The 16,869-nt window shown below is 46.4% G+C and overlaps 1 protein-coding gene across 2 annotated transcripts; it reads left to right on the plus strand.

Moving 5' to 3' along the window:
* Positions 1–9,780: 9,780 nt before the first annotated feature.
* Positions 9,781–16,419, plus strand: rad54l (RAD54 like). Of its 2 annotated transcripts, none has more exons than XR_009528302.1 (18): positions 9,781–10,056; positions 10,150–10,233; positions 10,322–10,432; positions 10,534–10,594; positions 10,673–10,808; positions 10,891–10,960; positions 11,249–11,537; positions 11,741–11,865; positions 11,958–12,108; positions 12,218–12,344; positions 12,722–12,796; positions 12,877–13,007; positions 13,376–13,486; positions 14,635–14,758; positions 14,849–14,927; positions 15,017–15,158; positions 15,592–15,755; positions 16,087–16,226. XR_009528302.1 is itself a non-coding variant. In XM_060066857.1 (18 exons), exons 1-18 carry the CDS (start codon positions 10,054–10,056, stop codon positions 16,286–16,288), a joined length of 2,223 nt encoding a protein of 740 aa, XP_059922840.1. In that variant the 5' UTR covers positions 9,781–10,053; the 3' UTR covers positions 16,289–16,419. The 2 variants fall into 2 exon arrangements, 1 of the variants encoding a protein (XP_059922840.1); XM_060066857.1 differs by having other exon boundaries at positions 15,017–15,196; positions 16,087–16,419.
* The last annotated feature ends 450 nt before the right edge of the window (positions 16,420–16,869 follow it).

Below are 16,869 nucleotides of genomic sequence, written 5' to 3' on the forward strand. Positions count from 1 at the left end.
GGACCCTTTTAGCGGACGGAACGACCGTCCAGTTCAGTCCGGTTTGACTTTACGAATGTACGTTTTATTGTGTTGTGTTCATTAAAACTTTATGCTACACTGGTGACCCCGACGTAGGTCTCGCTGAAGCTTCAGGGGCCAAGACGAACATGGCGAATAATGCTTTTATTAAGTTGCCGGAGTCCTGGGAGTTTTCACCGACGGCGTGGTTCGTGCAGACGGAGGCGCAGTTCGCCATCCGTGACGTCACGGACGACACCACACGCTACTACCACGTCGTGTCGGCGCTGGGGAGATCCACTGCGACCCGGGCGGCGAATTTCATAGCGAATCCCCCGGACCACGGCAAGTACAGGGACCTCAAAGCCTTCCTCTTGAAGACTTTTGGCTGTCGCAGTCGGAGCGGGCCCAACACTTGTTGGCTATTCGGGGCCTCGGGGACAGCAAACCCTCTGAGCATATGGAGATGATGCTCAACCTGCTGGGTGCGGAAGAACCTAACTTCCTCTTCATGGAGCTGTTCCTCCAACACATGCCACCGCAGGTCCGGACGGCGCTCGCGGGCACGAGGATTACTGAGCCACGCGCGTTGGCGGAGGAAGCTGACCGTTTTTTCCTGGCTGCTCAGAGTTTCGCACACGAAGTTCTAGCCCCACACACCCATCCGCACGTATGGTACAAAGACCGCAGACCTGTGCTTTGGAGGCCAGCGATTCAGGTGGGATTTTGTCACGGCCGACATCTCCTTTCCCCTCCTCGGCGCGGATTTCCTTTGTGCGCACAGTCTGCTTGTAGGCGTGAAAAACAACCGCCTGGTGGACACACAGACGTTCTCCTCGTTTGAATGTGCCCGCGGTCGAGTGGCTTACGGCGGGCTCTCCAGCTCCCTCTCCGAGGGGGACGAATATCAACGCCTGCTCAGGGAGTTCCCCGGTATAACCCGACCTACCTTTTCCGCGGTCACGGCGAAACATGGTGTAGAGCATCATATAGACACCAAGGGCCCACCCGTCTACGCTAGGGCCCGACGACTTAACCCCGACAGGCTGAAAGTCGCTAGGTCGGAGTTCGCCAACATGGAGCGCCTGGGCATCATCCGCCGCTCGGACAGCCCCTGGGCCTCACCACTCCACATCGTTCCCAAGCCAGACGGCGGGTGGCGACCTTGTGGGGATTACCGCCGCCTGAACGACGCTACCACGCCCGACCGCTACCCAATCCCGCACATCCAGGACTTCTCAGCACACCTGGTGGGCAAGCGGGTCTTCTCGAAGGTGGACCTGGTACGCGGTTACCACCAGGTGCCGGTGCATCCCTCGGACATCGCCAAGACAGCGGTGGTGACGCCGTTCGGGTTATTCGAGTTCCTGCGTATGCCGTTCGGGCTCGAGAACGCGGCTCAGACCTTCCAGCGGTTAATGGACTCGGCGCTCAGGGAGATGCCCTTCGTTTTCGTTTATTTGGACGACATCCTGGTCGCCAGCTCCTCCGAAAAGGAGCACCAGGGTCACCTACGCAACCTCTTCATGAGGCTCGACCAGCACGGGCTAATCATCAACCCGGCGAAGTGCCTGTTCGGGTTGTCCTCCATCCACTTCCTGGGGCATCTCATCAACAAAGAGGGGGCCGCCCCTCATCCGTCGAAGGTGGAGGAAATTTCTGCTTTCCCCCGCCCACACACGGCTCGGGCGCTCCGGGAATTCCTGGGGATGGTGACGTTTTACCACCGGTTCATCCGGCAGGCGGCTCACGTCATGCGCCCGCTGTACGGGGCTCTCAAGGACAAGTCCCCTAGCCAGGCTGTCGACTGGACCGCGGAGAGGGAGAAGGCATTCAAGGCCACGAAGGCCGCCTTGGGCAAAGCCGCCATGTTGGCCCATCCGTTGCATGATACCCCCATCGCCATCACCACTGACGCGTCTGACTACGCCGTCGGCGCAGTGCACGAGCAATGGGTCGATGGTGCCTGGCAGCCGCTCGCCTTTTTCAGTCGCCAGTTGACCCCCAGGGAGCGCAAATACAGCGCGTTCGACAGGGAACTCGTGGCTTTCGTGGATCACAAGCCTCTGACATTCTGCATGTCCAAGGTTGCGGAGCCGTGGTCTGCCCGCCAGCAGCGTCAGCTTGCGTACATCTCTGAGTACACCACGGACATCCGACACATTGCTGGCAAGTCTAACGTGGTCGCAGACTGCCTCTCGAGAACGGTCATCGGGGCCATCCAACTGGGTCTGGATTACGTCCGCATGCGCGTGGACCAGGCCTCCGACCATGGGGTCCAGGCCCTGAGGGATTCGGACACGGGATTGCGCCTGGAGGAGGTCGCGGTTGGCGGCTCGGATGTGAGGCTATGGTGTGACGTCTCCACAGGCCAGCCTCGACCGCTGGTCCCGGTGTCCTGGCGCCGGCCCGTTTTTGAGGCGTTGCATGGCCTTTCCCACCCCGGCAGGAAGCCGTCGGTGAAATTGGTTTCCCAGAGGTTTGTTTGGCAGGGGCTTAGAAAGGACGTTATTGCTTGGGTCAGCTCATGCGTTGACTGTCAACGGTCCAAGGTACACCGCCATATTAAGGCCCCCCTTGGAGAGTTTACTGTTCCCGAAAGGAGGTTCAACCACGTCAACGTTGACCTGGTGGGACCGCTTCCCTCCTCTCACGGGTTCACCTACCTCTTCACCATGGTCGACAGGACGACCCGCTGGCCTGAAGCTGTTCCCCTCTCCTCGGCGTCGGCTTCTGACGTGGCGCGCGCGTTCATCGGCACATGGGTCGCGCGCTTTGGGACTCCTTCAGACCTCTCCTCGGACCGGGGCTCGCAGTTCACCTCGGAACTCTGGAACGCGGTGGCTGAGGGGTTGGGGGTCAAGCTGCACCGCACTACCGCCTATCATCCCCAGGCGAACGGCTTGTGCAAACGTTTCTACCGTTCCATGAAGGCAGCCCTACGGGCCAGCTTGAAGGACAGCGACTGGGTAGATAGGCTGCCATGGGTGATGCTCGGCCTCAGGTGCGCCCCTAAGGAGGACCTGCAGTCCTCTTCGGCGGAGCTGGTCTACGGGCAGGCCCCTACGAGTGCCAGGCGATTTTATTCCTGACGCCTCGGTTCCCTGGTCGGCGGCCAGACAATGTTCCTCCCTGCTGGAAACCTGTTCCCACGTCGCAACACGGCACTCCCACTTTCCGCATGCCCCCCGATCTGCGCACGGTGGACTATGTTTTCATTCGCCACGACGCCCACCGTGGTCCCCTACGCCCTCCTTATGATGGCCCGTTCAGGGTTTTGAGCCACGGAGACAAGTGCCTGGTGGTGGACGTCGGGGGTAGGCCTGAGACCGTTTCCTGGGATAGGGTTAAGCCGGCTAACGTGGACATTTCCAGACCGGTGGAGGTGGCGCAACCCCCTCGCCGGGGACGTCCGCCCCGCGCTGGCCGTTGAGACTCCAGCGACCTCGTTGACCCCTGGGACCTCCGGGGTGGTGGACGGCACTGACGTGCCTGCTGCTTCCTCTTCCTCGGCCCCTGTCATCCGCTCGAGACGGGGTCGGGTCGTCGCCCCTTCCCGTCACGAGGACTTTGACTATGGGTGAATTCTGGGGGGGGCTTGTGTGGTGGTTGACATAATTCACCCACGGAACTATGGGTGGGGGGCGTGTTCAGCACGGACCCTTTTGGCGGACGGAACGACCGTCCAGTTCAGTCCGGTTTGACTTTGCGAATGTATGTTTTATTGTGTTGTGTTCATTAAAACTTTGTGCTTGATACTCCGCCTCCGACTCCCGTCTCTCAGCACTACAACACCAACATTGCTTGTTTGGCTACCTGACAGTTAACAAATGAAAAATTAAATACCAACGCTGAAATGTTAGACTATTAACAATAATATAAAATGATACCGTAATGCACCTGTTCTTTGTCTTTGGATCTTTTGAATAAATGGATCAATATATGGTGATTCACAATGATCGCAAGCAGAGGACCGTGAGAGTTATTGAGCAGCAGCTGAACCAGTCTAAAAATCGGACACGTTAACGGAGCACTGAACTAGGCCCTCTCGGATGCTAGGTCCAAACAACATTTGTTTCGCTACGACTCCTTTCAGTTGCACACCTCTCCTTCTCCAGAAAAAAAGAATTAGAGAGAACGGCTAAGAAAACGCTTGAGGTGGCGTTTTGAAAAGAAAAAACATAATTTTTTTAGGACATGGCATAAAGATGAGCCTTTGATTGATACCCAGACATTTTTTGCGGAGACACATTCCTGTTCCCCACTTGTATTGGAGTGAACGGAGATATCTACTTTTGGGTCCCTTGAATCGAGGGACCCGTCCACAGACTGCTTAAACAGCTGCAATACCAGGCTTGGTCGCTGAGCACTGGTCGATTGCGGAAGTATGCACTGTTCCTGGGGGCTTGGTACTGATAAACGGTTGTCCGCTCGTCTCATTCATATGGTAACTAGGAACTAAAGTTCTCGCGTATGTTTACTGGGACCCACGCCGGCGAGGGACATCTACATTCCGATTGGCTGGTGCCGGTCATTTACAGCCGAAACCTACTAGCTCATTTGCATAGAGTTCAGCTTTTTTCAACTCTCATTTAAAGCTTTACAGCTTTAAAGCTATCCTCAAGTGTTTTATCGCTCCTATCGCTTATGTCTAATAGAAAGTGAATGGGCGTTTATCGCTCAAAACGCTTTGCAGCTTTTGGTGTGAACGCACAGTAATATACAAATTTCTTTGTATATGTAATGTTAGGTTCCCTCGGTAAAGGGACAATTGCACCCCCTATCGCCTATTGACAATTACTTCAGGGGGGACGTTCCTCCCTCAGCTCAGCCTCCCTTCATTGACTCCCATTCATTTCCCCTAAAGTGTTGGCGGCCGGTGTATAACATGGGGTTCAATCATGGACCTATGGAGAGAAGAGGAAAGTCCTCCTCTGAGTGGGTTTGACTAGCTAAGGGATCTGGATCCCGCCTACGTCTGTTCATGGCGCATGGCTGCGCTATGAACCAATAAGCAGGAGCCCTGGCTGTGGAGTAGCCTCGAGGGAGGGGTTATCCATCAAGTCTAGGCTACGAGAACCAACAAACCCGCTCAGTCGTATGCCTCGTTTCCACCGAGCGGTGCGTCACTGTTCGTTGCGGCACAGTGCGGCCAGGAGTATAGGGGGGACAGGCACTTCATTATCAACGGGGGGGGGGGGGGCTATTTTAAGTGCAATATTTATTCATAATGTCGAAATATAACACTCTGAATAAGAAAAATAAGTCAAAGCTAGATCAAACTAATAGTGCATTTATTTCAGCTTTCTTTAGACTGTTTCTGTTCGGCCGGAGCGCAAACCAGCCTGTGGGCCTTGTACCTGCCCAGATTCCCCTAGATCTGGCGCCGGTAAAGGCCCATTCACGGTAAAGGTCCCGGAGGTGATTCGTCCGTAAATGGGTCCGTCGCCTCTGAGCTTACGAATCCGGAGTGCTCCGGGAGAACCGGAGCAATACCACCGGAAATCGAGGCGGCAGGATAGAGTCAAAAGTCAGACCATTCGCGAAAACAGATAGAGTAGTATAATATCTGAAATATTGTATTTAACGTTTCATACTTATATTATACTATAAACCTGACCTTTTTATTAAATTTTCCCCCTGCTTTGGCAATGAGTTGTAACTGGTCATTTAACAACATTTTGAGGAGATAATCTGCGGGTTGGTGAGGGTTGTCACATATGCCACCGCACACTTTTTGCACTTTTTTTTGCCGATTTCGGATGACGCAAAGCAAAATCATCTCTACAGATGTCATGTTTGCGATTGTCGATGCCGTTAATTTGTGAAACGACAGTCACTGCCCTCTAGAGGATTTATTGCGTAACATCCATAACAACGCTGAAACCAGACGGAGGTATGAAGGGTAGTTCTGGGGGCAACGTTTGGGGCGACGGACGAATTTCGTCCGGATCCGGAGGTATGGATTGGCCTTAACACTAGCCCTGCAGCTAAGCTCCGGGAGTACAATCCCTTTCTCTGGCGCCGAGCTCACCCCGCCGGAGCTGCCCCCGAAGGGAAGTCGGGAAGAGGAGACACATGGAGTAGGAAGGGATTTTACTCCCGGAGCTGAGCTGCCAGACTGCCGCCGAGCTACCCCAGCCGGAGCTGCTCGTCCGCCAGAGCCGCTAGTCCGCTGGAGCTGCCACCTAGCTTCGGCACCAGTTCAGCTCCCGGAGTAAACCGCCCGAGCTGCCGGACTGCGGCCGGACGGCTTCGACGGCGGCCGGTGTAGCACCCGATTTGGTTCCCCCCCAGTTCCTGTTCCCCCTTACGCTGATTTACTGATGAGCCGTGCGTAGTTGCTATGTTACCGTACGTACTTGAGAAAGAAACGCAAATCGAAAACAGCTGGATGTACGGAAAGTGAAATGGGACAAACCTCACACCAGGCTGTAGGCTACGGCAGTAGTCGTCTACTAGTCTGCTACGTTGATTTTAACGTCACAACACAACTATAACACGTTATTCATGAAGGTATTTGTTAGACCATTCATTGTCAATCTTTGCAAAGGAATACGATTAAAGGACAAAAATAGGGGAAACCATCTCCATCAATAATGTAGCCTATTCATTACGGCTGGACAAAGATTGCAAGTTTTAATCGCATTGTTTGGTGAGACAACTCGCGATTAATCACACTTTTATCCACTCAAAATTAAGTTGAATGAGATATCAAATTGAATGACATATTATCATTTATACCAAATGTACTTATCAATAACTTGGCCAAGTGATCTTGAGGGAGTTTTATTGACTCACCCAGTGTGGTTTGAATATGACATTTACGGAACACCACAGATTTGGGAATTGTAAACAGGCTGTCCCTTACTGCAATTGTAAACCAACAGTAACTACAAGTGGAGGTAAATTCAAATAAGTAGCGCCACAGATTTGGGAATTGTAAACAGGCTGTCACTTACTGCAATTGTTATTGAATGTAGCCTACAGTAAGCGGAATTAAAAACAAAAAAGAATGTTGACATTCTGTGGGCAAAACCTTTTCACAATCAAAGGAGGCCTAAAAAATAAAATAAAAAATAACGCGCTTTAATGCGTCCATTTGTAAAAAAACAAACAAGATTGCGTTAACGCTTAATTAGGCGTCAACTTGCCCAGCCCTGGTACCAGGGCTGGGCAAGTTATAAATAGGCTACGTAGCCTATTTATTGGACGCAGGCATGAAGGCATGCATAACAGGCATAATTGCTCTCCATGGCTGGATTTCCTACACACCCTGTGTGAAACCACCTCAGACAGGCATCACACGCAATCTGAAAAAAAAAGAAGGCAGCATTAGACTGACTTATAAATATGTGCAGGTTCATAGGGGCTGCGCGCCAATATTACAGTAGGCCTATAATGCTACTTACCCAAGTAACGTTTTCCGTTTTATCAAAGGTGTCTTCCTCCCCACAGAAATGACACAAGTCACTCAAGTCATCTACGATAACTTTTTTAAATAATTTGACAGACACGGGAAGGGATGCAAAGTCTACAATAATAGGGTTAGGTTATATTATCCCTAATGCAGCCACTTGGTGTAGCGGTAGCACTCGCGACCAAGACGCTGATGAGACGGGTTCAATCCTCTTATGAGGAATGCGCGTCGATTTAAAGATTTGAAGTGCTTGCCTCGATCGGACAAAACAGACAAGAGCAGAGTCCAACCAAGATTTCAGAGTCATTTCTTTATTAGTTCCAAAGAAATGCATGATTTATAAGATTTATTTATTTATTTTATAAGAAAAAACTAAGCAGCACAGAATGCCTTCATTCATGATTTCACACAAATCAATGATCCGATGATATTCACCGAACACATTCAACAACAAATGCAACAAATGCAATTGACTAATTGACATTAAAAAGAATGACTAACAACACTGAATTAAAGAACAGAAGATCGAAACAATAGGGAAATCGCGTTTTCGCGTTCCATCTCACGCAAATCGTCAATCATTTTGTACCACTTGGCTTTCCGTGGATCCAGTTGGTCTGCCTTGGTCCTGTGGGCGGAGTCATTTAACATGGCGTTTCGAGGGGGAACAGCATTTCCAATGGGGAACCAAATCGGGTGCTACACCTGCAGCTCCGGCGCGGGGAGCTCGGAGACAGTCCGGCAGCTCAACTCCCGGAGTACAATCCTTTTCTTCTCCATGTCGCGGTTCATGGACTTCAGAGAGTCAATGCCAAAGTTCCTTCCCCCCAATTCTTCTCAACCATGGCCGAGATATCCCCTACTTCGAGTCTTTATTTGTGGAAGTACCAGAGACGTCAGACACAGTCTTTATTATTCATAATATCATCCGAGGCGCACATAGCTTTTGGTCGTGATATTAGATAGATTATATAAATACCCGTATATAATATATATAATATAACATAATTATTATATTAGCCCATAATATAGATATAGAGCTCCAGGAGTCAGCAACAACCCCTTCTCCTCCATGCTATGGTTCCGTCTGACAGCTCATTGGTCAATGGGCAGCAGCTAATTTGCATCAATGCTACAGACATCAGAAACAGTGCATTCTGAAGGGACTGAAACAGAGGGGAATAGAGTGGCGAAGTCACGCCCCTTCCGGTAGGGCTCATGGGACCTATGAGATCGAAAAATATGAATGGGTGTCAATGGAGAGAAAATAATTATTTTCTGGTCCCGGTCTTTATATGCCCTGGATTACACATATGTTGTTTGTGGATTTAAAGGATACTTTTTCATGCAAAGAGTTCGACCGTTTATTGTGCAATTGTTCAGATAAAGGCTGTAGAGAAAACACAACGAGAAAGACTACACGGCTCGTATGTGACGTCACGCTCCCTGCGACTGGCGTGGAGAAGACCAACAATATTTCCATTGGCATAACTGAAACTCTGCACGTGCCCCGACTTATAATGGTTTTCACCTCTTTCGATGCTTTTATCCTCCCCTTGGAAAAAGCGGTGAAGTGGGGCAGAGAGATCGCCATCTCTGTGCCGAGTTCCAAGGGCGGGTGTGGTGACGTATATCATATGCGTCGAGAGCAGCGAAGAGCTGTAGTTCACAAAGCGGCCTCACATAAAACCTAAAATTATCAAACTTCTTCACGAACATTTTTAGTTTTCTTTGCATGAAAAATTATCATTTAAATCCACAAACAACATATGTGTAATCCAGGGCATATAAAGACTGGGACCAGAAAATAATTATTTTCTCTCCATTGACACCCATTCATATTTTTCAATCTCATAGGTCCCATGAGACACTCTATAGCGGTAGACAATATTATTTTTCCTAAAAGCTATTTCCAGCAAACAGCTTCAAGAACACGTTTTCTGGAATTCAAATACTATGTTTACTTGTTGGGAAAACACCATAATATGTCTCCTTAAAACCACCAACGGACAATACATTTATCATGAGATGATGTTCTCACTTGCTGTGTGTGTATGTGTTTCCGTGTCTCTCTTCTTGTGCTACCACTTTGTACAGCTGACAACAGCCAACAATAAATAATATTATTTTTAAGATTAAATGTGTCTCCTGCATGAGATGTGCGTAACCGAATGGGGCCGTAGGCCTACGCTACTGTATGTTGTTACATTTTATGACATCTGTCATAATGGTTGTACTTGGGGAGACAAATATTTTCTGTGGTGGTACGCGAACCACTGCCATAGTCCATAGATAATTAGAGTAATTAATAAACTTTTAGCCACGGGTATGGGAAAAGAAAAGCGAAAGATCGCCGTTGTCCTTCAAGGCTTTCCGTAGAGATGTGCAAACACTGCGCGCGATTTGTGAATTGTCCGTGGCGTTTCCTAGTAGTTGTGGTTATTACGGTAGTAAGTTAAAAAGGTAGTTTAGTTCAGATGTAAACGTTAGCATTCAATTGAATCCCAACATAAGGGTAGCCAACAAGCCATGACAACAATGTCTGTTACCAGGAATATAGACAGTAGATTGGAGATGCTAACAAATGCAGTGTTGTTTTAGTCCTCATTGAGTTACTGAAAGACGAAACAAAAATGGTGAGGAAGCGGGTGACAATTTAGCTCTATTTGTATGTCAATGGTCACGTTGACGACGATAAATAATCGACCTTTTAAAATATCTGCTCCCAGAGAAGGAGTCGTGCTCCCAGCCAGGTGGCCAAACGGAAACAAGCTGATGATTCATCCGAGGAGGAAGAGTGGAGCCCTTCCCAGGTGGGATTGGACAAGTATATGACGATTATAACAACATCAATTATCGTTTTATATTTTAATGATGTAATTGTGTTTTGGTTTTCCGCAGGACAAACAAACGAAAGGGGATAGCAATTCCAGAGAGAGTTATGTCGCCCCTTTCAGAAAGCCTCTAGCGCAGCTGACCAACCCTCCTCTGTGTGTAGACAGCAACCAGCATGTGAGGATTGGTGTCTCTCTATCACGTCCTGTTCTACAGTTCAGTGATTGCTGACCTATAATCATCAGACAACTTAACTGACTTTCATAATATTTGTTTAGGAAGCGTTCATCCGAAGTATCCTTTCCAAACCATTTAAGATCCCCATTCAAAACTACACAGGTAAGGATCCTTAAACTCTCATTTTATGCTCTATATTGTACTTCTATCATAGCTACTTATGCTGGCTTGTACCTGTAGGTCCACTGGGAATCAGGGCACTCGGTTTGAAGCGTGCTGGAGTGAGGCGTGCACTTCATGACCCATTTGCAGAGGGTGCGTTGGTTCTGTATGAGCCCCCTACGCTGAATACTCAGGACATGCTTAAAGCAGACAAGTGAGTGAAATACACAGCTGATTACAGGTACTTAATGTAATCTACACCATAACCTTATATTAATTGTGTCTTTAACCTCTAGGGAGAAAATGCCAGTGCATGTAGTTGTGGATCCAGTCTTGGGAATTGTACTCAGACCTCACCAGAGAGAGGTAAAGCCATTCGTACACTGTCACAACGATATAATAATGTATATGTCATGTATAATAATATAATGATGGTTATTTTAACAATTTTAAACCAATAATCTGTCACATAATCAAATGGTGCTTACTGAAGGCCAATAGGAGAAATATGTTTTTCTTTATATTTCACTGTACCGTACATCCCTTTGTCCGGTTGTTTGCTCTTTAAATAATTTGAGATGAATTTGACAAAAAATGTCACTGCCAAGTCTAAGTATTTTCATTGTAAAAGTATGGAATCTAAACTGTGTTCAGGGGGTGAAGTTTCTGTGGGATTGCGTGACGGGGAGACGCATCCCGGACTCTTATGGCTGTATCATGGCTGATGAGATGGGGCTGGGCAAGACGCTGCAGTGCATCGCCCTCCTGTGGACACTGCTCCGCCAGAGCCCTGATTGCAAGCCAGAAATAGACAAGGCCATTGTGGTCTCCCCTTCCAGCCTGGTCCGCAACTGGTGCAACGAGGTGGGCAAGTGGCTGGGGGGGCGGGTCACTCCAGTGGCCATTGATGGAGGTTCAAAGGAAGAAATAGACCGAAAGCTAGGTAAGCATTTCTCATGCGTCATATAAATGTAGGCCAAATATATTATGCACTCAGTATTTAAGACAAATCATAAATGTGCTGTGAAAAGGCTTTTGTCAAAAGCAAATAATATATATACAGTTAGCATGGACATGGATGCGGTGTCAGTACAAGTACCTGTGATGTTCCTCTTTTCACACTGGTTTGATGTTTGTGGTTTCAAGTGAGCTTCATGTGCCAGCATGGCCTGAGAGTGCCGACACCAATACTCATAATTTCATATGAAACCTTCCGACTTCACGCTGAGGTCCTACACAAGGGAAAGGTTGGACTGATCATTTGCGATGAGGTAACTTGTTCAGCGCCTTCTTCAAATATCCACAGTAACGGCTCGAATGATTCCGTTGTTTAGGAGATTATCTTTGCCATTGCAAACTATAGGGTCATCGGCTTAAAAACTCTGACAACCAGACGTACCAGGCTCTCAATGCTATGAGCTCCCAGCGTAGAGTGCTAATATCAGGCACCCCTATCCAGAACGACCTGCTCGAATACTTCAGTCTGGTGCACTTTGTCAGTGCTGGCATCCTTGGTAAGTGGCATCGTGCACTTGATTGAAATGCATACCAGGGTATTTTAATTTTTTCCTGATATCTGTCAATTCCATATTTTTTGTCTTTACCTTGCCCTCCCTCATACAGGTACAGCCCAAGAGTTTAAAAAGCGGTTTGAGCTTCCCATTTTGAAGGGTAGAGATGCTGATGCCAGTGATAAAGACAGACAAGCTGGAGAGGAGAAACTCAAAGAGTTGATCAGCGTAGTCAACAGGTGAGCTTAAAAAGTTAAATCACATGAAACCACAAAGCCCATTTTAGCAACCTTTCGCAATGACTTTACAGTTCAATTTTCATTTTTTTGGCAATGAACTGATCCAGCTACTAATAGTGGAATATATGAAATGATTCATTATTTAATCATCCTGCTATTGTATCATTAGTTGTCAGGTTTAAAAAGCAGGAATTAGATGGTTGACCAGCACTCTGACATGTCCATCTGCTTCCACTGGACTTCCCTTGCAAATATAACAATCTGCAATTATACTTGTTTGAGGGGAGACACTGACGTTTTTTTTTATCTTATCAACCCTTGTAGAATTGGTTATACAGCAAATACATCTGTTAACTACAATACTTTTTTCACAACAGATGCCTGATAAGGAGAACGTCAGATATTCTCTCCAAGTATCTCCCTGTGAAGATCGAGCAAGTTGTTTGCTGCAGGTATTGTGTGTGTTTTTGTGCGGGGGCGTGTGCGTGTGTGTGTCTGTGTTGTAACCAGTCTCTATTTTGGTTTATTCCAGGCTGACCCCACTTCAGTCAGAGCTTTACAAGCGTTTTCTGATGCAGGCCAAGCCAGTCGAAACTCTCCAGGAAGGCAAAATAAGTGTGTCCTCATTGTCTTCCATCACAACACTCAAGAAACTGTGCAATCGTAAGTTTTTGCAATTTATCATAGTAACACTACCGTTTGTATTCTCTATTACACCAGTGTCAGATATATGACACATGGAATACATGTTACTATTCCATTCAAAAGTCTGCCTAATCAACATTTATGTCCATGAGATACATATACACCATAGGCATTTATATATTGGATCAATACATAGAATATTGCATAGCTTACCCTTTTGACAAAGTAAAACTGGACAAAGCTGTAACTGCCACCAAAACCTACCAAGCAACCTTCTTCTGATGGCCTTTCATTCCTTTACTCATCTAAATACAAAATAGAAGGTTCCATTAAGATGACAAATATAAAGGAGGAACAAGGTAAGAAGCGTTTTTTTTTTGTTCCAGACCCGGCTTTAATCTACGAGAAGTGCATGGAGGGTGCGGAGGGCTTTGAAGGAGCGTTGGATATCTTCCCTGCCGGATACAGTTTGAAATCTGTGGAACCTCAACTTTCTGGTAAGAATTATTAGCACCACGATGCTGTTCTAATTAGTTGTCTGAAGTTTGGTGTTCACTTTATTTGGTGATAGATGTTCATATTTTTATCCCTAACCCCTTTAATAGCCAATTTGGCATGTCCTATTATAGTGTTAACTGTGGGGAATGTGGGGATATGTGAATACATATTCAATTTTAGTTACAAAAAAAGCCAATGAAGGAGAAAAAGTAACGGGTGTTATTCATATGGTCTAATGTGCACTAGGGATGGGCAAAATGATTCTTTTCCGGGAACTAGTTCTTTCAGTTCAGTTCACTATAACGATTCGTTTATTTGATTCGGTCGTTTTGATTCGTTCGTTACGTCAGATTACATCTTAAAAAAATAAAAAATAAAAAAACATTTTTATAATTTTTTATTTTTTTATTAATTGGTCATGGGTCCGGATAGGACCGTTAAGACCGCAGTCCGCCGTTTGGAGATGCCTGCTATATAGTATATCAAACGTCCCACCAATATTTATACCACTTGCTTACTCTCTATATTTCATTCATGGTTTTACATTTATAAATTTATTTTACTTTACATTAAATTCTTCATTGTTCAGGCATTACAGAACTTGCATGGTCATAAATAAAAAATACGAACTGCAGTTTAATTTCTTTGTTTGTTCTTAAATTGACGTAGAATGGAGCAAAGACTCCTGGGATTGGGAAATGCGTTTATCCAATAAACAGATGGAGGTCAAGTCTATTGTCGAATGGTATGACCCAAGATACGTCAGACAGAGAAAGCGCGCATATTCGACGGTACCGCCTTGTCATTGGTTTACCCAGGTGCCATTCCAACACCATTGCTACCTCTCATTGGCTGAATCTTTGAGCACGTTGTAGACTCAATCAATATAAGTCGCGGGGAGACGGAGCTCTGTTCATTTGTATATTTTATTTTCGTGACCATATGTTTGGTTTATGTTAAAAAAAAAAGAATCAAAGAACCAGTTCTTCTTGTTTTGGGGAACCAGTTCTTGTCGTTCACGTTCGGGATTCGTTCGTTGTAACGAATCAGTCGCGACCGACACATCCCCAATGTGCACACAGCTGATGAGGATTGGACATCATCAGCCTTGATGATGTGTTCATAACATTTCAATGCCTTATTTCAGGTAAAATGTTGGTCCTTGACTACATTCTGGCAATGACGAGGTCCACAACAAGCGACAAAGTGGTGCTAGTCTCCAACTACACTCAAACCCTGGATCTGTTTGAAAAGCTGTGCAGATGTCGTAGGTAACCCAAACCCATGAAGATGCCTTTTTAATAGTTATATGAAGTAAATGTCAAGGTTAATACTTGTGTTTCATTTGTTATTGTTTGTAGTTATCTTTATGTTCGACTAGACGGCACAATGTCCATTAAGAAAAGGGCCAAAATTGTGGAACGATTCAACACTCCATCCGTGAGTTACACCCATACATGCTCTAGCTTCATTCACAATAAATCTCTGTAATTAAGTGTGACTCCCGTAACTCCTCTCCTCGTCATTAGAACCCAGAGTTTATTTTCATGCTGAGCAGCAAGGCTGGCGGATGTGGCCTGAATCTGATTGGTGCCAACCGCTTAGTGATGTTCGATCCCGACTGGAATCCAGCCAATGATGAGCAGGCTATGGCACGTGTGTGGAGAGACGGTCAGTTGAAGACCTGCTACATCTACAGACTGCTATCTGTGAGAAGAACCACGTACACACACAAACACACTTTTATATTGTCGGGTCTCGTGACCTGACAGTATGTAGCAAAATTGACCTTTTCCAAATGTAGCAAAATTGCTGTTCTTCTTCATCTGCTCAAACCAGCACCTATTTTACATACCGTCCGAGAAAGAGGTCCTATAATGTGTCCCTTTTCAGCATGTTTTCGTATTTCCACTTGGTTTCATTGGGAATTATAAAGTGTCCTTTATATGAGCAGCACACACACAAATACTTGACACCGATTTTTTTTTTTATAAAGTAAAATAAAAAGATACTTGAAAAAAATCTGAAACAAAATTTAAGGAAATGAAACTGAATCGATGGTGTGTTGTTGCTATAATCTCATTTGACTGTATGTGCGTGCCAGACGGGAACAATAGAGGAGAAGATTCTGCAGAGGCAAGCCCATAAAAAGGCCCTGAGCAGCTGTGTGGTGGATGAGGAGCAGGACGTAGAGCGCCACTTCTCCCTGGGCGAGCTGCGTGAACTGTTCTTGCTCAATGAGGAGACGACCAGCGATACCCATGACAAGTAAAACACTGATACTCTATTCCTAATTAAAATGATAAATTTTATTTATAAGATAAATGCACATGGATTCCAAAAGGCCAAAGTGCTCTGTTGCTACTGTTTACATTTGAAGCGGGTCGCTCACGCTAAATGCTCTTCGGCAGAATCAGTAGAAGTAGTTGATTTTGACAAATTATATTGCTTATGGATGATTTAGTGAAGCAAGGCGAGACCATCAACCAGACCAGCGTTGTCTTTTTTTAAATGGGTGTTTGTGTACGGTGTGATACATGTTCCGTAAAGACCTGTAACAGTGTAATATCATCTCCCCTTCCTTTCTCCCTCTCGCCAGGTTCAAGTGTCGGCGCTGCGTCAACGGCAGGCAGGTTCGGGCGCCCCCAGAGGACTCGGACTGCACCGGCGACCTGTCCCAGTGGCACCACTGCTCCGACAAGAGGGGGCTCCGGGACCGGGTGCTGCAGGCCTCCTGGGACGCTGCCGTGTCCTTCGTCTTCCATCAGCGCTCTCACGACGACCAGAAAGGGTTGGTGTGAGGGCAGACTGCTCCTAGGTTTTCTTTTACAGAGTTGGACACTTTAGGATGCAAAAGCTAAGATCGAATCTTTGCCTAGTTATTTTATCTAAAACCTTGAAGAAAATGCCCAAATAAAAGCGAGGCATCATGTTTGTCATTTTATGTAAATATTGAAAAAAGAAATTCTGTGACGGATTTGTTGCCCTTGTCTATAGTATATCTTAATAAAAAAAACGTATAGATCCTCATTTTACATGTTGTGACATATGACAATCTAATAATATGCGAAGGTTCAGCATGGAAAATAACAATTGACCTCAAACTTGACTGATCTATTTACATTTTCAAAATTATATCAGATAAATATATATCATTGTTGGCTACTTTGCATACATGTAGTCTATACATTGCCTACCACAACTGATATTTTGCCCAAAAGATTGTAAACGTAGGTTAAATTATGTCGTATTTGAAATTGGCCTCACCACACTTCAATGTATTTATTACAAACGCACTGTATAAAATTAACTAGGCGTGTGGAAATTTAGAGAAAAAAAGATAGCGGAAGGGGAGTTCTACGATTCCGATAAGTTACATTGC

The sequence above is a fragment of the Gadus macrocephalus genome, chromosome 12 (genome assembly GCF_031168955.1).
Source record: "Gadus macrocephalus chromosome 12, ASM3116895v1".
Taxonomy (NCBI): Eukaryota; Metazoa; Chordata; class Actinopteri; order Gadiformes; family Gadidae; genus Gadus; species Gadus macrocephalus.